This window comes from Urocampus carinirostris, chromosome 17 (assembly GCF_059441175.1).
Source record: "Urocampus carinirostris isolate Australia breed hairy pipefish chromosome 17, RoL_Ucar_1.0, whole genome shotgun sequence".
Taxonomy (NCBI): Eukaryota; Metazoa; Chordata; class Actinopteri; order Syngnathiformes; family Syngnathidae; genus Urocampus; species Urocampus carinirostris.
In genome coordinates, this window is record NC_142365.1 from 7,382,602 (window position 1) to 7,409,616 (window position 27,015).

General features: G+C 40.9%; 2 protein-coding genes across 2 annotated transcripts; both read left to right on the top strand.

Annotated features, from left to right (window-relative positions):
* The first annotated feature begins 3,309 nt into the window (after positions 1–3,309).
* LOC148349066 (protein NipSnap homolog 2-like) lies at positions 3,310–15,660 on the top strand. Its single transcript, XM_088320888.1, has 10 exons — positions 3,310–3,462; positions 5,633–5,757; positions 5,832–5,877; positions 5,937–6,031; positions 7,230–7,300; positions 7,449–7,589; positions 7,662–7,693; positions 11,970–12,064; positions 13,475–13,558; positions 15,499–15,660. Exons 1-10 carry the CDS (start codon positions 3,362–3,364, stop codon positions 15,561–15,563), a joined length of 855 nt encoding a protein of 284 aa, XP_088177014.1. The 5' UTR covers positions 3,310–3,361; the 3' UTR covers positions 15,564–15,660.
* A 1,843-nt stretch (positions 15,661–17,503) lies between these two features.
* cct6a (chaperonin containing TCP1, subunit 6A (zeta 1)) lies at positions 17,504–26,587 on the top strand. Its single transcript, XM_088321329.1, has 12 exons — positions 17,504–17,750; positions 18,325–18,388; positions 19,896–20,204; positions 20,317–20,420; positions 20,488–20,758; positions 21,000–21,082; positions 21,825–21,921; positions 22,006–22,153; positions 22,225–22,358; positions 24,587–24,692; positions 26,216–26,288; positions 26,357–26,587. Exons 1-12 carry the CDS (start codon positions 17,614–17,616, stop codon positions 26,427–26,429), a joined length of 1,599 nt encoding a protein of 532 aa, XP_088177455.1. The 5' UTR covers positions 17,504–17,613; the 3' UTR covers positions 26,430–26,587.
* Positions 26,588–27,015: the final 428 nt, after the last annotated feature.

Here is a 27,015-nt window from a genome sequence, read left to right on the forward strand (position 1 = left end):
TGTATTTGACTCATCAGTGATTTATTACAAATACAGTGGCTTTCGAAACTATTTGGCACCCTTGAACCTTACCTTTTGCCACATTTCAGACTTCAAACATAAAGATATATACTGTAATTTCCTGTGAAGAATCAACAATAGGTGGGACACAATCATGAAGTGGAACACACTTTATTGGATATTTTAAACTTTTTTAACAAATAAAAATCGAAAAAGTGGGTGTGCAAAATGATTCAGCTTGCACAGGGCTCTTTGGGATGTTTAAAGCTTGGGAAATCTTTTTTGTATCCAAATCCAGTTTTAAAATTTTTTTTTTTAGTTTGAACAATTTCATTGACACTTTTAACAGCAAATCACCAATGTGAGGTTTGAACAATTTTTCTCGACACTTTTAACAGCAATTAAACATATTCACAATTTCATTATATCATTTTCTAACACTATGAGGTTTGAACAATTTATTTCGACATTTTTAACCAATATGTAAAGGGCAATACTATTGTGCAGGGGCAAAGCTCTGTCTTCTCAAGTGGGGGGAGGGATTTTTAAGAGTTATTGTTCTATCTTCGTTATTCATTATCCATTATCCGTTATCGGTCAGTTCATAATACGCTACAAAGCCTAGGAGCCGGGACACTTACTCTCAGCCAAATGGCCAAACTAAGGTCCTAGCCCCAAAGCCTTGCTGCGATCATTGCGAATGCACCGTTCCCGGAGGTACTGCAATACCGGGCCGATGCGTGGGGTGGACAGTGCAGGCTCTTAGAGCAAGCTCTGCCGACATATTTAGATCCTCATAATTGGTTGTCTTCTCAAGTGGGATTCTCCACAACAACATCTCGGACCTGCCTGGTGTGTTCCTCGTTTTTGATGCTCTCTGCACTTTAAACAGACCTCTGAGACTATCACAGTGCATATGCATTCATACAAAGACTTGATTACACACAGGTGGATTCCATTTATCATTGTTAGTCATTTAGATCAACATTGAATCATTCAGAGATCCTCACTGAACTTCTGGACAGAGTTTGCTGCACTGGAAGTAAAGGGGCTGAATCATTTTGCACACCTACCTTTTCGTTCTTTATTTGTTAAAAAAGTTTAAAATATCCAATAAAGTGTGTTCCACTTCATGATTGTGTCCCACTTATTGTTGATGCTCCACAAGAAATTAGTTTTATATCTTTATGTTTGATGTCTGAAATGTGACAAAAGGTCAAAAAGTTCAAGGGGGCCAAATAGTTTCGCAAGCCACTGTATTTGTGGTATATAATTAAAAAAAGACTTGAATTTATCAATATCTAGTATTGTTTCCATTTTTTGGGACGTACTTTTGTGTCAAAGTCATGACCCAGGGGACAAATGTGGTCAGCTTCATCATACTATGTGGCCCACGAGAGCATAAAATGTCCAAGCGTCTACTAGTAAATAGGTTGAAGAGTGCTTTTAACAAAAAATATCCATCGATCCATCCATTGTCTGCACCGCCTATCCTCAGTAGGGACGCGGGGACCAAAAACTACATTACCCGAAATTGTAGTTTTTCCATATCGATTCCAATGAGTGGATTTGAGAAATTAAATTTCCCCCAAATATTTCAAATTTTGTTATCTGGAGTTCACGACATACATATGTGTAGCGACATTTTTTTTGTGCAACTGTAATGTTTGTGAATTAATCAATACATTCCTAGTTATTTTACATGAAGGGTTAGTTTTGTGTATTTTGCATAATATTTAACTACACTAGTTAGTTATATTTATAAATTATATCTGGCTCTTTGAGGACAGCCATTACACTGATGTGGCGAAGATTAATTTGACTCCTCTGGAAAAAAGTTTTTAAAAATAAATCAACAAACTAAAGTTTAACAAGCCCTGAATGCTTATCAGAACTAGAGAAATAACTCGATATTGCTATAAAATGAAATTGAATTCCCCTTTTTTTGAATAAAAAAAAGTTACGTTTCTTTTTAAATCTTGTAATTGGTTAAATAGATAGATACTTTATTCATCCCCTTAGGGAAATTCACACTTCCAGCAGTATCCTTGTGTTGAAAAACGAAATAATAAAATAAAAGATATAAAATAAAAAATACCCAATATAACTTGTTGATATAGAGTATTTAAATAGTGCTACGGAAAATACACACTGTAATAAAAATAGGGTAATGTGCAAATGTGGAGGTGGGTTTTAATGTGGGCTTTTACTCCCCCGGGTGGAGTAAAAGAGCTTCATGGCATGAGGAAGAAATGATCTCAGGGATGGAGATGATGCTGTGTAGTGGATGTAACGAATTTTCCATGATTGACTGCAGCTTGTTCAGTGCCCGTCTCTCAGCTACAGTTGTCAGGCTGTCCAGCTCTTTGTTCACAAAAGAGCCCGCCTTCCTCACCAGTTCATTAAGACGAGAGGCATCCTTCTTCTTAGAGCTGCCTCCCCAAGCTTGAGCAGTTTATGACACTTTTTTGAATGTAGCTTGTTGTTCTCTCCATGATGAATCGTATTTAATGAAATGATGTGGTAATAGAAAACTAACTTGGAATAGGTGTAAAGATGACACAATGTCGACATATGGTAAATTGATTTTCATAACTAATTTGTAACTTTATTGCCATGGGGGTACATGTATAATAATAATAATTTCCTTTGTATTTTCATTCTTTGTAACAATGTACACAGAACGAAATGTCGATACACCTGACCCGTTGTAGTGAGTCGGTGCAGCCGCAGCCAGAGGGCGCCGCCATTATACCAATTAGGTATGTCTCGGTCGAGGCGCGAACCAGCGACCTCCCAGTCTCAAAGCCGGCACACTACCATCTAGGCTACTGAGCTGGTAGTCAGGTAGGCTTCAGTGGACAGTACCTTGTTGAGTTATATTGTACCATTGAAGTAAAATCTATCAATCTATCTACCTTGGTCATATCCCTCGAGAGGGGTGACTGACAGCAAGACAACACATACAATAACAAAGAAAATAAAAGGGAAAAAAATAGCAAAAAAACACACACAAAAATGTTTGGACGATGGCCAACCCAATTGCCCAAACACCCAAACAAGTTAGGCACTCTTTTGTTCAACAGCAGGGCCCGACAGCTTTCACTGGTTTACCCCTGCCGCATCATACGGGTGCCCAGCCCATCATTAAGAACGCGTCCACAATCCCACTATCCTTTCACAAGACCTCTTCACTCCACCTAGAAAGGAGTGGTAAAGGAAAGGAAAAGTAAAATGAATTGGGGGAAACAAAAGTGGCACGTTGTCGACGTAACTACAATTTATATAACAATTTTTACACTTAATTGCCATAGGAGAATACATGGTCCTCGTAGGCTTCCGTCTGATCGCCTGAAGCAAGATGGCGGCGCGAATCCTTCACATAGTCCCGAAGTGGCTCACGAGAGTCCAACTTTCACAGCCAAGTTTCGCCACGAGCAGACAGCTTCATGTTACAGTCAGGTAACCCCAAATTTACATCTAAAAAACGTTTCACTGACTCAATTTATGGATTATTTTGCTGTGCGATGCATCAATGTCAAACTCCTGCAGTCTGCTAACTGGCTAAGCTAAGACTAGCTACCTTTAGCTAAAGCTAACTTTACGTCCATCGTTACCCAAGACGCATTCCTATGACGTCACCGAGAAGTTGTTTTTATTATTCTTTGGCTGTTTTGCGGACTGTGCTACAAACTTTGTGAAATAATTTAAGTTAAATCAAGGTCAATGCGTGAATATATCTTAACTATATTTCCGACTTGTAGAAATAGTGCACGCATTGTTTTTAGGCGTCATGTGATTTACTTGTTTACAAGAATTGCGTGTGGCTTAGTGTGAACTAATAAGTAGCGTTGGGATTACTGAATATAGGAAATTAGATATAGTTAGCAATTATTTCATTTTATAAGTAGTTCTGTTACCCTCCGATTACTGACACCCGAAATTAGCGCTTTACTCCGAAACTATCTGTCTAGTTACAAATTACCATATAAACTCTCATTGAAACCGACCCCCTAAAACTGTTTTGAAATACCCACATGATAAAATAAATATAACAAAATGTGTACACAAACCTGTGGAAGCAGTGAAACCTTCTTATTTCTTGGCTTGTTCAATCTTAATAGTTTACAAAAGAACACTTAGCTGAGACACTCCATATCCATTTTGTCTCTGGCTTTCACAACACTTTAAGAAATCCTTATCCATTCATAGGTACTTTCCAAGACGTTTTCTTGTTTGATCAGGCATGGTGTATTGCAATATTAGGTTTACAAAAAAAAAGACTAAAATGCAGCACACTTTTCCCATAAATTCCGTGCTCACATTTGCCTCATTCATTTCATGGTACCTCTATACGATATGCCGCTACCCCCACACGCTGCCCATCATTCACTACTGGTGACACAAAACCACATATACACATAAAACTGAACCCCTGATTTCATTATTTTAAATTATAATCGTGAATGCGACTTGGATGCAAGTATTTGTGGTAGGGAAAATATTTCCATGAGTAGACATTTAGCATTCTCATAGTCTCCGCTTGGGACTGCGTCAGCGTAACTGTATACAGTTGTACTAATCCCAACCTTATTAAACATTGCTGGTGGGATGAAGGTTATATGTTAAATCGTTAGCAAAGGATCAACAGTTAACTAATAGAGGCCATCATCGTATGTAACCTGCTTTTAATAAGTACCGGAATAACGCAATGTGTTGTAATGACAGTTGAGTCACATAATGTAATTAATAATGCATTATGACACTCATTAAAAGTAATTGCGTTCCAGGAACGCGTTACAAAGGGAACACGTTAGCCCCAATGCTGCTTTATGAGCTTCATCAATCAAGTCAAGTCAAGTTTATTTGTATAGCCCTTAATCACAGAGTCTCAAAGGGCTATACAGACCACAGATTATTGCAAACCACAGACTATTATGACACCATCCCCTGATCTAAAACCTACATGAGGGCAAATACTCCACATATATTGTCAACATAAAATATAGGTTATTCATTTGCTATAGAATAGAAGTGTGTTTTAAGGTTAGATTTAAACATTTCCACTGAGGTTGCAGATCGAATCTCAGGGGGAAGAGCATTCCACAGCACCGGGACCCGAATGGAGAATGCTCTCGAACCCGCAGATCTTTTCTTGGCTCTTGGGATAACTAGTAGACCAGCATTTTCAGAGTGAAGGCTCCGGACCGGAACATAGGGGGAAATTAAATGAAAGATATGCGGAAGCAAGTCCATGCATGAAATTGTACACTACCAACAGAACCTTAAAATCAAATCTTAAGCTAACAGGGAGCCAATGCAGGTTAGCTAAAATCGGGGTAATCTGATCAAACTTATTTGTCTTGGTTAAAAAGCCTCACTGCAGCATTTTGTACCAGCTGAAGGCTCTTGATTTTGGACTTCTGGAGACCGGAGAATAGGGCATTACAGTAATCGAGACGGGAGGTAACAAACGCATGAATTATAATCCCCGCATCCAAATGAGACAGCACAGGGCGAATTTTGTCACCTGACAACTAAGTTTTTTTTCGCAAGACTATAGTCCAGGTTTTATGTGTATAGAATTGGAAGTGTCTTGCATAGTGTTGTTATATACTGTTCCGTGTGCCAGGAGTTCATCAGGTCTGCAGGACAGCTGGTTCAAGTCTCTCTTCGTAAGGAAAGTGGACCCACGCAAGGACGCCCACTCGCACTTATTGGCGAAGAAGGAAGACAACAATCTGTACAAGATCCAGTGTGAGTGGCGCTCTGCGTCTCATCGTTCCTCAGGAGATGCCGGTCAAAACCTTTTTGCGTCCTTATTTTTGCAGTTCACAACGTCAAGCCTGAGTGCCTGGATGACTACAACCAACTATGGTAATGTGCTTTTAAGAATCTGTTCCTTGCACTTTTCACTATGTGTACGTGTGTTTCAGTGAGGGCGTGTTGCCTTCCATACACGCCGACCCAGAATACCCGTGTGAGCTTGTCGGAACATGGAACACGTGGTACGGAGAACAGGACCAGGCAGGTCAGATGCTGACTTGGAACTGATATACAGTACATACTAGCTCACTCATTTGACAACCAGGTATAGGCTGTCCTCTTTTCCTTCCCGCTATCACTAACTTTCTTTGGATCCTTGCTTTATTATTGTATTGTTCTCAGCTCAGGGATGCTGCTGGAAATGTGAATTTCCCTTCGGGGATGAATAAAGTATCTATCTATCTATCTATCTATCTATCGCTCTCGCTCTCGCTCTCTCAGCAAAAAAAGGTGACAATATAACAAGAATTCTTAAGACGTATATTCGGACTGAGAATCTCTTTAAAAATGATGCTTACCAGACCGGGGTCGAGTAGCCAAGATGGTCGCTCATCACTCTCGGCAACATGTTTAGGTTTAAGTTCCGATAATTCGTTTAAATACAGAAGCAAACAATACTCTAAAATTGGTCAATTACCGACCCATTGTTCAAGTACCGAGTCAAGTCAAGTCGTGTTTATTTGTATAGCCCTTTAACGCAAGGAGTCTCAAAGGGCTGCACAGACCAAAGATTATTGCAAACTGCATACCATTATGACCGCATCCCCTGATCTAAAACACACATGAAGGCAAGGAAAAAAATCAAAAACCTTAACATGAGGAAAATAAAGAACACTTGAGAATATCGAGGTATCACTGTATGACCTTCAGCCTACTTTTATGAAGAGAATATGAATTTGTTTTGCTCAACACTTCCTCTTGGGGGTCAAGGTGGGAGTGGTAGACCAATCTTTATGCCAAATTGGAATACAGACACAAGACTGTTGACTGCTCCATGTTCTATTCAATTATTTTTTTTAATTTAGGCTCAGAATTGTTGGGTTATTGTTTTGACCCCAAAAAATGAATATTCAAACTGCAATGCTAAATCTATTCCACCCTTGTGATCCTGGAAGAGGGATTACCACTTGTGAGGCCCCTTCTCAAGGTTTCTTTTTTCCTCACGCTGAGGTTGAGTTTTTCCTTGCCCGCATGTTGGTTTAAGATCAGGTAATGGTGTAATTGTAATCCTGTGCAGTCCTTTGAGACATTTTTGTGATTAAGGGCTATATAAATAAATGTGACTTGACATTCAAAATTCCATATCATCAAACTACACAATATAGGAAAACAGTTGCAAATAATTAGTGGAAGGAGTGACAGAATTCAGAATTTGCTAAGGTTTTCGGTTTGGTGTGTTGCAGTGCACTTGTGGCGATATCGAGGAGGTTACCCCGCCCTGACTGAAGTCATGAGCAAGCTCCGGCAGAATAAGGCAAGGCGCCCCCTTTTGGCTACTGCCAGTGTTACAGTTGCTCGTTCCTCTCCTGCTCGATATTTTCAGCTGCACGGACCTCTAAGCTTTCGATTAAGGCCTTTAACGTATTTTGTGACCTTTTGGTTGTGTGTTTATGTGTCGCCAGATGTTTTCCGAGTACCGGAAGGAACGCGGAAAGATGCTACTGTCTCGAAGGAACCAGCTCCTCTTGGAGTTCAGTTTCTGGAACGAGCCGGTCCCCCGTCCCGGGCCCAACATCTACGAGCTGCGATCCTACCAACTCAGGGTAACGCCTGTCACACCTTTCATCTCACTTTCTCTCACACATCACTTGACAATGGAAATTGTTTCCTTGCAGCCTGGCACCATGATCGAGTGGGGCAACTACTGGTGAGTCGAAACCCCCGTTTTCCCTTCTCGGTGACATCTCGTCCACTTGCCATTGTGTGATGATTTGGTGCTTTCTGTATTGCCTTTGCAGACAGGAGCAGATGTTTGAGTCGACGGTATTTTTGACAGCGTCACCATTTTTGCATGACCTTAAAAAAATGAAACAAATAGCATGGACGTCGCTTAATTGTGATGTGATTGACCTATTTCAAACAAGCATTAATTGTTGTTGTGCAGTGGTGGGCAAACTCAGGTGCTCATGAGCCATAGCAGATTGGAGAAAAATATCAAATGTTAGACCAGGGGTCACCAATGTTTTTGAAACTGAGAGCTTTTTTCTGTTACTGACGATCTTAAGTCTAACCATTTTTTAAAATAACTCGTGTCATTAATATGTTATGCTATTATTATGTTATCACACGGCTGTAATTATTTGAAGTATGATCTAAATCTTCAAAGTCAACCACTTAAATATCCATTATCCATCCATCCATTATCTGCACCACTTATCCTCATTTGGTTCACGGGGGTGCTGGAGCCCATCCCAGCTATCTTCGGGGAATGGTCAGGGGACACCCTGAATTGGTTGCCAGCCAGTCGCAGGGCACACGGGGACAGACAATTCGCTCACTCATTCACACCTAGGGACAATTTGGACCGGCCAATTAACCTGACATGCATGTTTTTGGAACGTGGGAGGAAACCCACGCAAGCATGGGGAGAACATGCAAACTCCACACAGGAGGTTCCATCTCATGACCTCAGAACTGTGCCGCACACGCGCTAACCACTGCGCCGCCGTGCTGCCTCCACTTAAATATGTGCCTTGTTAAATGGTACTGATAAATTATAGTGTATCTGATCCAAGACCAGTCCTCATAGCATCATTGCCCCTTTTTGGTGTGTGTGTGTGTTTTGTATGTGCGTGTGTTCGTGCTCTTCAGTATAACTCTTCATAAGACTTTGGCCATTCCAGTGTATATTCCACTCCTAGCTGATTCAAGTAGTCAGGAAATCCGCAGAGGTGAATAGTATATGTCGTACTGTATTACCCGACTCCATCCTCATTAACTCAGCATTCTGAAAAACGAAGCGCAGAAGAATATGGGCAGGAGTTGGGGTGGTGGGTCAGGCAAGCAAGCATGTGGTCTTCCCCCGGTTTGCCAGATCATTTCCCTTCAGCAGATTCAAACACCATTATCTATCATCTGAGTAATCTTACAGGGATTATTCTCCCAAATAATGGTAGGTGTTGGTGTGCTTACCATGCAAAAATCCCATATTAACAATAGCGTAGGGTCCCAACAGGCGGGGCCGTAGCCCCGCAATCGCACATTAAGTGTAAAGTGTTAAAAGTGTTGATATCCATCCATCCATTATCTGTATCGCTTATCCTCAGTAGGGTCGCGGGGGTGCTGGAGCCCATTCCAGCTACCCTCGGGCAGTGGGCAGGGGACACCCTGAACTGGTTGCCAGCCAGTCGCAGGGCACACAGAGACAGACAATTCGCTCGCTCATTCATACCTTGGGACTATTTTCACAAAATTCACCTGATATGCATGTTTCTGGAATGTGGGAGGAAACTGGAGTGCCCGGAGGAAACCCACGCAAGCACGGGGAGAACATTCAAACTCCACACCGGAAGGTTCGATCTCATGACCTCAGAACTGTGCCGCATACGCGCTAACCACTGCCCCGCCGTGCTGCCAAAAGTGTTAATAACATGCGCTAAAATGGTTAAACAATATAAAAGCAGCATTAACCAAAATTACAGAGAAAAGGGGTGAATCTGCTTTGTGCCCCGGCCTATCTGCAGTCTCATTGTGCCCCAATTCCCTCCCGGTGGTATGTTTTATCATGCCTCATTCGCAATTTTGTGAACACCTGTGCGAACATGGCCTCAAAACGCCAACAAGAATCTGGAGCGGAGAAAAGAAAGAAACGAGATCAAGCCTATGTGTCGCTTGCCTGTAGTCAATGTTAAGATAAAAAAGCTCATTTTTGTATCGTATTTCAATACCCATTTGGTGCACTGTTTTAAAAGGCGCACTCTCCTTGGTTTGATTTTTTTTTTGTCTGCTCATATGGCGCACTGGCCTATTAGATGCGAGTCTCACGCCCCCGCCTTTAATCCCAAAACAAGGGTGCATATTAAAAAAAAAAAGACGCACCAGGAACAGAACTGAGTTTAATTGTGGTTTAATTAAGTATTTATCACAAAGTAAAACGCCTGAATACAACAAAATTGTTAAAAAAAAAAGACCCAACAGTTTGGTAATCACTTTTTTTTTTTTTAAACAAAGGCTCAAACTTAGTGGACAATAGTGTTGGGCAGTTAGTGGAAAGTGTCACTGGGAGGCTTGCTTTCGCTATCAGTGTCAGGCTGTCAGTGAAAGTTTTGGATCGATACGGTGAGTACGAATTAATTTGTTGTCTGTGTCAAATATTATTTTAACAGCACTGAATTATTAACACATCTCATACAAAGCATGTTAAAACGATAGTTTACCAAGACAACAAATCAAACCGTCATCACCTTATTAATCCAAAAGAAAATTACTTATTTAATTCTCGCGTTTGTTGACAGTGTAATGTAGATAAACAACAAATTGCCCTGAGAAATTCAAATGTATTTATTTCTTTGTGATGGTGGTGGTGGTGCAGGGGGGCACCATAAAGCATTTGTGCTTAGGGCGCCCAAATGGCTAGAAACGGCCCTGCCAATAGGGCAGCATCACCTTCCATCCTCCTAAGCCAACCAACTCTCTAGGGCCCTGGTAGCACCCGGGCCACCAATCCCACTATTGGCAGCACCGCCCACTGTCGAGCAACCCCTGAATTGATAATGTATTTAAAGACACCAATCACGTCAGTTGAAAATCATACTTGTGAGCAATGTTCCCTCTAAGCTGTAATCGCGCACTGCCCGCACATTCTCAGCGCACAAGAAAATCTATCCAGTGCAATGTTCCCTCTAAGCTGCACGTGTGCGGAATTGCGCACTACTCAGAGCTTTTCCGCCCACAAGAAAATCTAGCCAGCTCACAAAAATCAGTAAAGTCAGTAGAGTTTTTCGAGAACCGGCTTCTTCGGCTCGGCTCACTAAAAGGAACCGACTCTTTCGGGTCCCAAACAGCTCTTCAGGTTGTTTTTGCTTCTTTCATCCCTATTTGACCAAATATTATGTATAATTATGCACAGAATGACTTAAAGGAAGGGGGGAAATAAAACAAAAGAGAAAAAAAAATACCAAAATGAAAAAGTAGTGAAAAGCTGAGAAAAAAAAGAATCAAAAGGAAGAGAGAAAAGAATGAAAAAATCTAAAAAAAGCCAGAAAAAAACAAAAGAAAGAAAACAAAGGAAAAAAGTAACAGCTAGGAAAAAATAAACTAAATGAGATTTTTTTAAAGGAATTAGAAAAAAATAGAAAAAAACAGGGAAAAAGAAGAAAAAGTTTGTGTTGCATTCAAATAATTTCCAATTATACCAAGTCAATCTTGTTGCCAACATTGTACTTCCACTCATAAATGTGATTAAATACAGTTGTGTATCGTGCAACCGACTAAATAAGCCCCCAAAATGTTAGTATTCGACAAAAGATACCAGGAAAAAAAAGAAATTGAAATCTTGTGCAAGAGTTTTTAACGTTTGTAGGCCATACAACCTTTGCAATAATACATTAATAATGCAAACATTTTTTGCGTTGCCGGAAACTCAGCAAAATGTTGCGTGATGTCAAGTTTTGGACATGTTTGATAATGACTTAGTTGCCACACTTGGGATTGCTGTTGCTCACTGTTCTTTCAAGAGTTGCTCACTGACTTTGTGTAAACGCTCAGACCTGTGGAAAATTAGAGGGAACATTGCTTGTGAGTAAACAACAACGACCCAGAGCATCGTTTTGGTATTTCGAAAATAGCCACCGATCATTTCCAAACTATGTTATTACTATGGCATTATTACGTTATTACCAGGCTCCGTTGGTGACCCCTGTGTTCCACTTTTTTTGTTTGGAGAAAATACTTAAAACTGATCTATTAAATATCTTAAGAGTAGCTAATGCCAAGAAACATGCTTGTGGCCCATGAGCATTTATTCGCCCACCCAATCTGCAAATGGACATTTACGTCATTGGAATCAAAACCTTGTGAGCATCAGCAGGGTTCGATGGCCGTCACATCGGACCAGGCATCCGTCCGCAAACGACTCAAACTCATAGAGCGGAAGGCAATCCCGTGTTGCATCTTGCGACTGCCGTGTTCTTCTTTCCCTCCAGGGCACGCGCCATCGACATCCGCCAGCAGAACCAGGAGGCCGTGGGAGGTTTTTTCTCCCAGATCGGAAGCTTGTACCAGGTTCACCACTTGTGGGGTGAGGGCCAGGCAACTTTGAGGTTTTGATTATATCGCAGTTCCTTTAAAGAGGGACAGTGTGTGTTATTTCGCACATTCCGGTGCAGGGGTATGCAATACATTTTCAACTAGGGCCACATCAGCGTAATAGCGGCCCTCAAATGGCCTGATGCATTTTATAGGTGCAGGGATCAGAATTTTCCGCGGATCCGCGGATTTCCGCTGTTTTTGAACCCCAAAGGCATTCCGACTTTTTCACTTTTTCTCTTGCGTAGCAAACAAATTCAAAATCCGACTGTCTCACTCTTTCCTTTATTGCTCTGGCGCACCCTGGCGGCCGTTAGAAAAATTGGCCGCATTGTCGCACAAGCTGCAGGGACTGAACTGCATTTGAACTTATCTTGCAGTATTTACAAAAAAATCAGTTATGTGGGCAAATTATTTTAATCTTCTAAAAATGTTACTTAAATGATAAATATAAGCATGGTTTTGGACAAGTAAATTCCCTAAAACCCAGGTTTTTTTGGGGGGGGGGGGGGTGTCGGTGGGTGGGTGTGGGGGGGGGGGGGGTACTCCGCCCTGGTTTATTCCTGGACGCTGGCTATTTCAGCTGAAAATGAAAATCTCCATTCTGATCCCTGTAGGTGTAACTACTGCTTTCTGTAAAATAATTCACAATTTATTACTTATTCTTATTATGAGGCTGTTTAACTCCACCCAGGGGAGTAAAAGCCCACATTAAACCCCAACCCCACATTTGCATCTTACCCTATTTTTATTAGTGTGTATTTTTCGTAACACTATTTAAATGCTGTTTATTAACACGTTATATTGGTTATTTTTGTATTCTATATCTTTTATTTTATTTTTTCAACACAAGGATACTGCTGGAAGTGTGAATTTCCCTACGGGGATGAATAAAGTATCATGTCACTAATATTAAAATGGAATTTAATTAAAATTACTTACACACATATGTTATTATTTAAATGTTTCAAAATCTTTTGGGATATTTTGGGATAATTTCTCAATGCCACTCGTGGGCATTAAAATGAAAACACGGCAGTGTAGTGCCGCTAAGCCATCAGGTCGCGGGTATCGTAGTTGACAGGCATTGTGGGAAATGTAGTCTTTGGTCAAAGCAGACTTGAACAATTTATTCCGTGATGCTCATACATTTTAAGGCTTTGTGGGCCTCATTTGGCCATTGTGTTCATATTAACCTATTTTCTTTAAAATACTCAATGGTTGAGAATTTTGAGAACCCAAAATCTCACGAAAGGCTTCGGTTTGGTCATTTTTTGTTTCCGGAGTTTGTGTTCTTCCTTGTGATTTTAACACTCGTTTTGAGTTGCTCGACACAACCTAGCGACATTGTGTGGTTAAATAATACACACTGTCCCTTTAATTTTCAATGTTTTTCCTCTAGCCTACAAAGATCTTCAATCCAGGGAAGATACTCGAAACGCAGCCTGGCAGCGAGAAGGCTGGGACGAGGTCGTCTATTATACAGGTGGGTCACAGTAGGGCAGGGGTTACCAATGTGGGGTCTGCAGGCACCAGGTAGTCCCTTAAAACACTTAAGTAGCCTGTGGACTGATTCTAAAAATGGTCGTTGTGATTTTCCCTAAAACTTTATGTGGAACTGGCTACTAATACTTAACAACCTGATAATGTTGTCGATTAACTGTAAGTCAGCGGCCTTCGAGCTGACGGTGGGAGGATGTTATGAGATAATGTAGATACAAAAAATCACAAGTTGTTGACTAAGCGAGCCGAGGCCGGAAAAAAAACCACTTTTGATTCCGAGAACGAACACTTTCGATTCAGAGAAAAACATCACATGATGTTTTTGAACACTGTATAAAAGCCAGCATCTCTCGGACGAGTTTCGAACGAGGCCTGAATGTTGCTGAATAAAGGACGTTCCCTTTCTGCCATAATTCTGTCTCTGCGTATATTTTGGGGTGATGCCCTACGACGTCCTCACCAAAAGTAATAACATAGTAATACTATAGTACAATGGTACCGGTCTCCACGAGCCTAATTCATTCCAGGATCGTGCTCGTAGCTCGAATTTCCCGTGTAATGGACACATTCTTTGATATAAAATGATTATAGATTAATTGGACTGCTTCCATCCTCCCATAAGCATCCGTGTGAACCCTAAATAGCAATAAAACACATTAAAATAGAAATCACACATAAAAAATTGAGTAAATTGTGTTTATTATGAGGCCCAGAAATCAATGAAAGGGGGCAGAGGGGGTGCATGTTATGACTAGGACTTGCAATCATTAATAAGGGGAGCAATTGGCGGAGGTTGACAAGTATGATATCAAGAGACTGTTGAAGATATGTAAGAACTTACAGTACACAAAAACTTAAAGTTACAGTAACTTTAAATGAAGGTTCACAAAAGAAATTTAAAGCATAATTTATTTTTTGCCTGTAGTAGTTTGCATGCGCAAACTGGATGAGCTGATCCTGGCAGTAAGCGGTCTCTAGTGGTAGCCTCTGGGAATGTTCGTGACCTTGGTTTTCCATTGGGTAGCCAGCAAAATTTTTGTTGCAAATAACTCTTATGCCAAGGTTTTCGTGTTTAAAGGTGCTCGTATAAAGCTGTACCAATGTGATAACATTACATTAACTGGTTGCCCTTTGCACTAATCGGTAACAAAAATGAGCTCTCGGCTTCGAAAAGGTTGACACCTAATCCAGGGACTTTATTAAAAAATATACATAATATTACCAGTGTCTGAAATGACGTCTGCCCGGACGCCCGGGGCGTGCATCTTTTACGTCGGGCGCACAACTTACAAAACGTCTCCGCCTGGGTGGCCGACAACTTTTCAAGGAAAAAAAAAATCTCTACTTTTTCTTTTTTTTTTTCTCCAAATCAAACGTTTGCTTTATTCCAAATTCGAATTAGTTCGGTTTGGAAATTTCAGTTCGTTTGTCAATTTGCATACTCGGCAGATTAACTTCCGGACTTTCCCGAGCGTTATAAGGTCGTGCATTTGCATATCATTTTCCAAAGTAGACACATAGAGAAAACACGAAAAATGGATAAGTGGTTAGGAATCAAGCCAAAACCTCTGCCCCAAATGAAATATTCAAAAGAAGCTAACAAAATTGATGACGTACATTAAAAGCATCGTGGAAAGAGGAGTTCACATGGCTTGTAGCAGACCACGCAACACAAACATTGCATGAAGATGAGTAAATACAGGTACATACTGATGGTAGATGGAAAACAGCGATGTCATATACATGCAATGAATGTTATAAGTAGATTTATAATAAACTTAATTTTAATTTCAGAGTTGTCTGCCCTGGTGTCCGGTAACTTTTTGTCATGAGTTTCAGACACTGACATTACATTTTGTAATACCTACCTTGACACCGCCCTTCATCGTGTCCACCCGGCACTCGTCTGTTTTCTCTCCTCAGTGCCTCTCATTCAGCACATGGAATCCCGGGTCATGATTCCCATGAAGGGTTCGCCCTTGAAGTGAGCCCCTGAACCCATGCAGAGGATGCAGCGGTTTTGCTTGGAGTATAAGCTACCAATGACATATGATCATCCTTATCAAGATCTGTTTGTATCAACATTCTTGAAAAAAAAAGGGTTTATTGAGTAAATTTAAATTCAAAATGAATACAGAAGAGGTTATGGAAGAAAATGAACAGGAAAAGAAATATCACTTGTATTAGTTTTCAAAGTGATGCTCGTAGGTTTTCCCGCTGAACACTTGGAAGCTTTCCGGACAATTAGAATGTGTCAATTGATCAGGTTTTTGTGTGTTCTCACTGACTTTGGGTGGTGAAGCTGCAGTTAGCACTTTCTGGCTGGAACAAAGTCGCAATGTAGAAATTGTATACCAATCAGCTGTGCTTGAATGACTTAGTTGTACATATTGAAATTAAAGCTCTAATCAATGCCTCTTTTGTATTATTTACATCACACATTTTTTTTGTGAATTTGCTGATAAAATGCACAACAAGTCATTATTGAGATGATATTATTTACTGGCAAAGCTAATGTCTAGAAGTTTAGGGATCCACGTTCTAGAAAAGAAAAATAATATAACCGCTAATTAGAAAATGTAAACGACTTTTTTAGTGTTTTTTGGGACTTTCAGTGTGGCATTTTGCCTACTATAAGACATTGACAAATGATAAGTTTCCGTGTCCAAAAATGCAAAATTCAAACTTTTGCCGCGCAACTCGGTATCTTAGATTCCTCCCTGCTATTGGTAGGTGTATGAAATGTTGGTTTGCTATCGGTTTGCGTCATGGCTTCCTGAAAATGTTGATAGGGTGAACTACTTCCAACAATGCCTTTCCTTAGTTTAGTATCTTGTTTGCTTTGCAAAGATTTTGCAAGTCAGTGTTACAATACAGTATTTTTATTACTGTATTTTTTGCTGAGTCCAGGGTTTTCAGGAATGCTAAAGGAAGAAAGAAATATGACAACCATTAAAACAAACAGGGTTGGGTAGGGTTACTTTAACTCGATTACTTTCAATTACTTTTGGATTACTCCAATACCAAATATGCTAATAAAAGACAAGAAACTAAATATGAATAAAATTATGACTCACAACACGTGCTAAGCTTTCTCTCCTGGCTTTGATCTCCGGCAAAACTAACATAAAATGCGACAGAAACAAAATGAAAATGAATCCAAACGGCTTGCCAACATCATTTTTGCCGTTCCATGTGTTCCGTTACTCCCCAAGCCTGCACAAAATTTAGTAATTTTATTCATATTTAGTTTCTTTTGTCTTTTATTAGCATATTTGGTATCGGACTAATCCAAAAGTAATTGAAAGTAATCAAGTTAAAGTAACCCTACCCAACCCTGAAAACAAAGCTTGCAGTTATCAAGAAATACAAAGAGAGGAAACTATTAACTAACATCGCTAAGTTGCATGGCCGTAATCAAATAACAATCTGGTTGATTATTAAAAATAAGGATGTGATCATAGCAATGGACTTTGAGGGCATGACGATCCTTGCAAGCCTTCATCCACCCGCTACACTAATCAACCAGTCCAAGTGGCATCACACTAAATGTAAATGCAATCTCATTATTTACTCCTCATGTAAGGTTGTAATATATTTAATTGTATCCATATGTGTTTCACCTAAACTGTGCTTACTATACTGTATGTTATTGTGCTGTTTTAATATTTTTATCTGAGGAACCGGGGGTTCGGGACTCATTATCACAGCATTGCCATAGGTTTCTACCCTCCGCAACCTCCAAACGGATTGACAGTTGAAATATAGGAGCGGCCACAATTTTTTATTCTAAGGTTAATAATTTTAGATATTTGATACATAAGACAGAAAATTAAGTTGCTAACAAGAAAATGTGACGAAATGCAGGCGCCGAGCGTTTCGACACCCCAAATGTCCGATTTTCACCGTGTTCCATAAACGCACCAAGCCAGCAAAGCACGTGTGGGCCTTCTGGAAGTCTCTGTGCTCTTTCTTCCCCTTCCTTCCGGCTGGTGTGTCCATCTCACGGCCGCGTTTGCTAATCCTCATTCGTTCACCATGTCCGCCGTGAAAGCTCTCAACCCTAAGGCGGAGGTGGCCCGCACCCAGGCCGCCCTGGCGATCAACATCAGTGCGGCCCGAGGGCTCCAGGACGTTCTGAAAAGCAACCTGGGACCGAAAGGCACCATGAAAATGTCGGTACCGCCCAAAGAAAAGCCACGAGCTTGCTAAATGCTATGCTAAGCTAAATGGACGGCTAGCTAGGCACACCGCTAAATTGCTTTCAAAGTTTTTCGGTCACTTAAAAATTAAAGCAGAAAATTATTTGAAGTTTGTTACTATTTCACTAAAGCTCAGGAAGTTTTTTTTCTTTTCATGCGTCGTGTAGCTAATGCTAATAAATGCTAACCCGGTGCACGTTGCCTGCCCCGTCACGATGCTACTTAGCATGTTAAAGTTAGCATAAGTATAACAATTCTCTTTGATCCCAAATTATACATTTTTAACTTTTTTTTATTGGCTAATACAAAGATGTGATTTGTCCTCACATTTAAAGTGTACATTTTGCTTAAAAGCATGCCTATCAATGTGTAACTAGTCAGAAATTGTAAAAATGAAATCGTTATTTTGCGGTGAATCGAGCTTAATTTAAAATGTAGTATGAATGCATATTATTACTGCTTTTTAAAATAGAATGGCACAATTTTATGTTTAGTGTCAGTTGAAATGTCACGCTAACAAAAGCTTTGTTGTGTGTCTTCGTTGTAGGTTGGTTTCTGGAGCAGGTGACATCAAGCTGACTAAGGATGGAAACGTTCTCTTACATGAAATGGTAATCGATCACTTTTTTTCCCCTTTAGTGTGGTTAAAATGTTGGAAGTTTTCACAATGTCAAGTCATTTTTATTTGTACAGCCCTTAGTCACAAATAGTCTCAAAGGGCTGCACAGGTTATTGCACAGACTTATTATTACAACACCCCCTGATCTGGAATCAACATGAGGGCAAGGAAATTTCATCAATTACATTTTGTATAATTGTGAGGTCTAAAATAATGTAAATGTAAATGGTCTGCATAGCGCTTTTCAAGTCAATGAAGACCTCCCAAAGCACTTTTCAATGTGCTTCACACTATTCCCCTTTATACACTAACCGATAGCAGCATCAGCCATGCAAGGCACCCACCTGCTATCGGGGGCATTAGGGATTCAGTGTTTTGTCCAAGGACACTTCGACATGCAACACAGAGGAGCCGGTAATCGCACCTGCGAGCTCTTGATCCAAAGATGAGCACTTTACCTCCTGAGCTTATGCCGCAGCATGAATTAATATAAAATTATTTTAAAAATAAGCGGTATGGCGACTAGGTGGTTAGTGCGTCGGCGGCAAATTTCTGAGGTCATGGGATCAAATCCTCCTGTGCGGAGTTTGCATGTTCTCCCTTTGCTTGCGTGGGTTTCCTCGGCACTGCGGTTTCCTCCCACATTCCAAAATCATGTATTTATTGGCTGTTCCAAATTGTCCCTAGGTGTGATTGGGGTTAAGTGGTGCAGAAAATGGATGGATGAATGTTACATTGATAGTGGTCTTATTTTGAAAAAAGAAACCTGATCAAAATTAAATTAAGCACCGCATTTTCTGTACTCTAAAGTGCATCTAAAACTTTGCCAGAAATGTAATAGTGTCCCTTGTAATCTTTTCTTTTTTATACTGGTAAATGAATTCTGAAATCCATAATTACAGTGAAATGCTTTTACACATGCTAACTGGAACAGTTAAAGATGATTAGACCTTACAAAGGGATAGAAAGCTATTTTGAGCTTTCAAGGGGAACTAAACCATCAAAAATCAAACCTGTTGTCAAGGTCCTCCAAAGGCATAGGTTTCCAAATAAAGAACAGCAATATGATTGGCATATAGCACCAATGATGTAACTGTGCTCAAACCCTCAACAAAATAACTATAGGCTCTTAAAGTGACTATTAAGAGTGTACAATAAGAGTAACCCAAACCGCGCATCCTATTGAGTCTTTATCCAGTCCAAATAAAACCACATTCTTCATTGTAACACATTAAAAACAAACATTTCAGAATTTTCTTATATAACTATTGATAAATGAATGAAATCATTTGTGTGGCGAACTTTTAATTTTTTTCTTGAATACATGTTTTTCTTTTTTTTCAACCTTAGCTCTTAAATTAGTTTTAATTTCATGCACCCTTTAGTCTAGTGCACCTAGATAGAGAGGTGTTTCTGTGAGTGCCCCTTATAGTCTGTAAAATATGGTTATTTTCTTCAGTTTGAATCACCTAACTGTAATGTCATTTTGTTTTTCTCAGCAAATTCAGCACCCAACAGCGTCGCTCATCGCCAAAGTTGCCACAGCCCAGGATGACATTACAGGAGATGGGACGACCTCCAACGTCCTCATCATTGGCGAGCTGCTAAAACAAGCTGACCTTTATGTGTCCGAGGGCCTTCACCCAAGAATTGTGGCCGAGGGCTTCGACGCAGCTAAGGAAAAAGCGTTAGCAGTGCTGGAGGAGGTGAAAGTGACGCGGCAGATGGACAGGGAGACCCTCATTGAGGTTGCCCGGACATCCCTTAGAACCAAAGTCCATGCCGAGCTCGCTGACCTTCTCACTGAGGTAGCGCTCCCACTTATTTGTTAACGCCACCTAGACAAAAGCATGCTTCTCATTTTCTTGCATTGGAAGTTTTTCCACTTTTGATTGAGATGTTGCGATGAATGTGCTGCAGGCGGTGGTGGATGCCATCCTAACCATCTCCAAACCCAATGAGCCCATCGACTTGTACATGGTGGAGATAATGGAGATGAAACACAAGACCGACTGCGACACACAGTGAGTGGTCGCCGACCAGATTGCGGTCCATTGCAGTTATCAGTTTCTCAAGCCTGCGTGTCGACAGGCTGATCCGAGGTCTGGTGCTGGACCACGGGGCCAGGCACCCCGACATGAAGAAGCGGGTGGAGGACGCCTACGTTCTGACATGCAACGTGTCTCTGGAGTACGAGAAGACGGAAGTCAACTCTGGCTTCTTCTACAAGAGCGCCGAAGAGCGCGAAAAGTTTGTGGCGGCCGAGAGGAAGTTCATCGTCGAGCGCGTGCGCAAGATCGTCGAGCTCAAGAAGCGCGTTTGCCCCGACGGGGATAAGGGCTTCGTTGTCATCAATCAGAAGGTAAAAGAAATAAAAATTCTGTTTTTTTTTTATGAAGCTGGCACGGCGAACACCCGGGTCGTGTCAGTTAAATGGCGCTTCCTGGTTATATGACTGTTCAATAAAAAAGCGTTACGTATTCCTCTGCATGCGTGGGCTCCGTCACCCCCAGTGTGTATTCAACACTTCACCACAGCAACAATATTCCAAACCCCCCTCCTATCCTGTCCCATGTGTTGACATATTGCGGTTCTGCCTTTAGGGAATCGACCCGCACTCTCTGGACGCCCTCGCCAAAGAGGGCATCGTCGCCCTGCGCAGAGCTAAGAGGAGGAACATGGAGAGGTAGTTCAACACACCCTCACTTCTACGTTTCTGCAGAAATCTGAATTTTGTTTATTTGTGGACTAAAAATAGGGAAAAACATTCGGTATTGATTTATTCCCAAAACGGATGGATAGAAATTAAGGTGGCAGATATCCACGACTGATACGAATGTTCAGTAAGAGGAAAATGTCATACTCTGAAATGTAAAAAAAAAATCAACCTCAAACTTCTCATCTCATTAGCCGTACCGCTTATCCTCATTAGGGTTGCGGGGGGGCTGGAGCCCATCCCAGCCATCTTCGGGCAGTTCTGTTGAACCTAATGTTCCATACAGATATTAATTACTAGTACTTAAAATACATAAAATTTACCCTCTCCCAGAAAATGAAAGACAAAAATAACCCAAATACGGAGTTTTCTGTAAAAGAAAATGAATGTCATGGGGATTTCCTCCAATCCCCCCATGCTTGAGAAAAAAAAACTCAGTATGTCAGACATGTAATTTCTTCAAACGGCCACAAGAGGGCGACTTATCTTGCAAATCGTGATTCTAAATAAGATGGGGATCTAAACTAAATACGATAGGGATCTAATCTTAGTGACGTCAAACATGGGTACGGATTCATCCACACCACACTTGAATGATACTTAAGGAATTGGAAATTCTCTTTGGAAGTTATTGAAAGTGCTTGAATTGGCCATCAAAAGGTGCACAAACAATGTCCTTACTATTTGTTTAATTTGTTTTGTGGCTTGGTAGGCTGACGTTGGCGTGCGGGGGCATCGCCATGAACTCCGTGGACGACCTGACGCCGGAATGTTTGGGCCGTGCCGGGCTGGTGTACGAACACACACTGGTGAGTCATCACAATTTCAAAACACACGATAACACAATGTCGTCAAGGCGTGCCGGCGCTCATGCCTATTTTTTAACGATTAAGGGAGAAGAGAAATTCACGTTTGTGGAAAAGTGCAGCAACCCGCGCTCCGTCACACTTTTGGTCAAAGGGCCCAACAAACACACCATCACGCAAATCAAAGACGCCGTCCGGGACGGCCTCCGTGCCGTCAAGAACGCCATTGAGGACGGTGGGTACGCCGGCATACTTTTAAAGCCACTTGAAGTGTGGACTTAAAGGACATTTCTCATTGGCCACCAGGTTGCATCGTGGCGGGCGGGGGTGCACTGGAAGTGGCCTTGGCGGACGCGCTGATCAAACACAAGGCAAACGTGAAGGGACGGGCGCAGCTTGGCGTGCAGGCCTTCGCCGACGCGCTCCTCGTTATTCCCAAGGTCGGCACCGAACGCTCGTCTTGTCACTCGTGTACCGTAAATTCCAGAAAACAAGTCGCGTCTTTATTTTCCAAATTTTAAACATTGCGGCTTTCAATATGATGCAACTGTTTTATGAATGTTTTTGCGAGATGGATCGTTGCGAGGGTGTAATTCCAAAGCCTGTACATGTACACATGCTGAGCCATGCGACTTGATATTTAAGCTCACCCCTCACTTGCGCACATGACAAAATGATAACCCATAAAGTTACTATACATGATTACACTAGCTATGGAGGGGACAGTGTTCATTTTACCTCTGAAAAGTGATGGGTCCCGGGGACTCGCATGCCCAGAAATCTATGGGCCCCGACAGAGATCTATGGGTCCCCCAAAATTTAGTGTTATCGAGGTTGAAATTTTAAATCTATTTTTATTCAATTTTAATCGTCACACTTAATTGGTTATACAAAGCAGTTCTCACTTCAGATTTTCAGTTCTCAAAAATATTGTACATTATACAAAATAATATTGCTAAAATATTAGTCTATATATTCATGCAGTTTTAATCACTTCAGATTTTTCATTTCATATATTCTTTGTGGTTTGCTGTCCCACCACAGTTGTAATGCCTTCTCAAGGTCCAATTGTTTGGTAAGATGCACCTTAATAAGCTGGTGTTGTTGTGTTGCTGGGTGCACGCATCACAGAACATACATCCTCCATTATCATGCTCCTCATAGCGTAACCAGGAATATAATTTAGTCCATTTTGGCAGAAAAGTCCTTTTCTTGATAGGAGTATTCTTTTGTTTATTTTCTTTCGTCAAATAGTTCGCTTCAACACACGTTCTCCCATGCCTGCGCGATCTTCTGAAGAATTTCTCCGCCGTTTTTTCGTGCCGGAATTATTGCCTTTGTTACCACTTTCTGTATTATGTTTCGACTTATTACTGACACTGAAGAAATTACCAATTTTTTGTTGATTTGCACCTCATACCAACTGTTTTTCCGGAGGCATACTTCTCTTTCACTCGATAACTGCCACTACAATGACTTAATCTCGAAACAACGAGATCTCGTTTGCGAGACCAAAACAATGGCGGATCTGCCTGACGAAAAGTTTGGAGTGCAGTAAATCTTTGTTAATAAAAAAAAAAGTAATCGGGAAATAATGACAATTTTGTGTCCAAAAAGTTGTGTCCCGGGGACGCACGTTGATTTGACACTATGCGTCCCCACTAAAACTCATGCGTCTAGGATGCAGGGACGCGGGCAAACGAGAACACTGAGGGGCACACAATGATTATCAGGATGACAGCTATCGGACTTGATAACAGCCTGATATATTGTCCCAGTTTTCGGCCCGATGAGGAAAAATGTACCCGATAGTTAGTCCTTGCTGCCAATACTACTTGTTAGAAAATGTAGTAAAGGGACGTAAATATGTTCATTTTAATGGCTGTTGAACCTTGCAGTTTAAAAACTAGTGCGGCTTTGACAAAGTTGAAGTTGCAGGTGTACTAGAAGACCACAGTGGGGAGCATAGGGCATCATGCTGGGAGTACAGCAGCGGACAGGAAAAACATGTATATAGTAATCAACTCAGCCCAAAAGATCAGTAACTCCTCTACCCGGTCTAGAGGACATTACCGTAGCCTAGCCATCAACGGTATAAAAGACTTCACTCCTTTGACGTGTTGCCATTTGGGGGATTTTGTTGCTGCCTAATGTTATTTCACTTCTTTTCATTGCACTATTGATAATGAAAAACAATTGTAAATCCTCACAAACGTTGTTATTTTTAAGCCAGCCTCCGAGTTCTACATTGAGCAGGTAGTTGCCTTGCATGGCTGACGCTGCTATCGGTTAGTGTTTTTTAAAGGGAAAGTGTGAAGTACATTGTAAAGCGCTTTGGGAGGTCTTTATTGACTTGAAAAGTGCTATATAAATGCTGAACATTTACATTTAGTTCTTTTAAATTTTGTTCAGTCGGCTTTTAAGGTAGTTGGAGCGACAAGAACGTTTTTACCAAAATTGAACAGGTTTGTCTTTTTTTGGGGTTGCGCAACATATTTTTTTTTAGCCACATTACGTCTCATGTGAAATAAGTACATAATATTATTATGTAACTGATGCAAAACCTGTTTGAAGTAGAAAATTCCTTGTTTTTTTTGTCTATTATTTTACTTCCTGTTGGAATGAGATCAGTATTTTATTTTTAACCAAGCTGTTCATCCACTTACAGGTTCTGGCCCAGAACTCTGGGTACGACCCTCAGGAGACTCTTTTGAAGCTCCAGACGGAATTCAAGCAGTCCGGAGGTCAGCTGGTGGGCGTGGACCTGAGCACAGGTGATAAGAAACCGCAAAAACACCAAAAATGCTGTTTAAAAAGTTGCCGCGCACGCGGAACATGTTGGACTGGAATTTGCTAATGTGAAACCGGGTAGTTTTGGTGGTGGGAGGAGCATCTGTCCACTCTCTCCATCACGAGTCAGTGGGCTTATAATACCCGCTGTAAAGCCAAAAGTATTCTCTGAAATGGTCTTCACTTACAATTTCTCCTATGACTTCCATCTGTAAAAGGAGTATAACGAATTCCTTGAATTTTTTTTTTTTTTAAATTTGTAGCCCCAAATGACACTTCACTGTTTTATTATACTATAGGAAATTAAATGTTTTTGAGATGAAGTGTTTGAGGAGTATGTTAGGACTGAGAAGATTGGATAGATTGAGAAATGAAATTGTGAGAGATAGAACTGGAGTGGTAGTGGAACTGAGCAAGCGTGTGGATAAGAGAGTACTCTGTTGGTTGGGACACATGGAGAGGATGGATGAGGAGCGACTGTTGAAGAGGATCTACAAAGCAGAAGTAAATGGAAGGAGACCAAGAGGAAGACCCCAATTGGCGTGGATGGATAGTGTTATGAGTGCACTGAAGGAAAGAGGTCTAAATCTAGTAAAAAAGTACAGCTCTTGTTGCTGATAGGAATGAGTAGAGAGGTGTTGTGAAAGGATAGTGGGATGTTTGGACGTTTTCTAAGGGATGGGCAGGGTACCTGTATGATGTGGCAGGGGTAAACCAGTGAAAGCTGTCGGGCCCTGCTGTTGAACAGAAGAGTGTGTTGTCACCCTGACATGGCCGCTTTCTGTCCCGTTTCATCTGGAGGGACGGAAGCTTGACCTACTTGGGTGCCGAGACGCTTTACTTGTTTGGGCATTTGAGTTGGCCGTGGTCCAAAAATGTTTGTGTGGGTTTTTTTTTTGTGCTAATATTTCCCTTTATTTTCTTTGTTTTTGTATGTGTTTGTCTTGCTGTCGGTCACCCCTCTTGAGGGATATGACCAGGGAAGATATAGTCTTAGTTTTTCTTGGAGTTCCAAATTTTTTCTCGTAATCAATGTTCATTATGTTAGCAACAAGGTTCGTACAAAGAAGGTATAAAATCCTTGAAAATGCTTGAACATTAATGTTGTGTTTTCAAGGTTTGGAAAGCGCTTGAATAATGTGTTAAGTGTTTGTAAGTGCCTACGAATTATGTCATGTGTCCCAGCAGTCTGCTGTGATAGACCACGCATTGCACTAACAGAATAAATCAAGTCTGCTTAAAAATGATGCCAACACGCCTGCTTTGGTGGCTTTGCCATTGCATTTCTTCTTACCTCTTGATTGACAGCAGCTGGCAATAGTTTGCATGGTGTTGTCATGCGAAGCGTCATTGCACGGCACGACACAGGGAAGAGGCCAAGATGCAGAGAACTGGAGTAATTGGAAAATTGTTATTGCTTAAACTTGGCCATGAAAAAGGTGTACTAACACTTTTTAGCAATGACAGACAATTCTTATTCTGAATAACAAGCAAATTTGTGTTTCAGGTGAGCCAATGGTAGCAGGCGATGTGGGTGTTTGGGACAACTACAGTGTCAAGAAGCAACTTCTCCATTCTTGGTGACTATAAAAAACTCGACACCAACACGGTCCTTGTAACTTACTAATACTGTTCCTTTTGTGTGCAGCACGGTGATCGCCAGCAACATCCTGCTCGTGGACGAGATCATGCGTGCAGGAATGTCTTCCCTTAAAGGTTAAATCGGGCGAGTTAGGCAAGCACTCCGGAGTTCACAACATTTTTTTTTTCATTCAGCGATGAACTTTGGATTGGTTTATTTATCCCATTTTGTTTCCTTGTATAAAAGCACTGATGACGGCTTCTCTGTGTGCCCATTAAACTTGCTCTTGATCAGTTAGTTGATTGTTGACTTTTTTTGTCGAATTTGATTGAGAACAGGGGTCTAGAACCGCATCTATTTGCCCTACACAATACAGTGACGTTTTGTGGTGAATTACCTCACACTCCCTTTTGTTATATATTTTTAACATTACTAAAAACAGAAATGAAAGTTAAACGAAAAAGATGCTCATGTTACAACATGCGAGGCTCTTATTTTACCTCGGTAAGCGGGAAGTACGTCCAGAAGGAGGCAGATTAATAAAAGGCATGGGGAAGTAATGGGATTAGTCAAGAGTCATCACCAAATTAATCATGTATTAGTGATTGGGTGATTTTCATGTTAAATTTAAGTTATTTATATATATATATATATATATATATATATATATACACACATACATACATACAAGTTTTTGGGTCTAATTGTATTTTTAAAAAAAGATA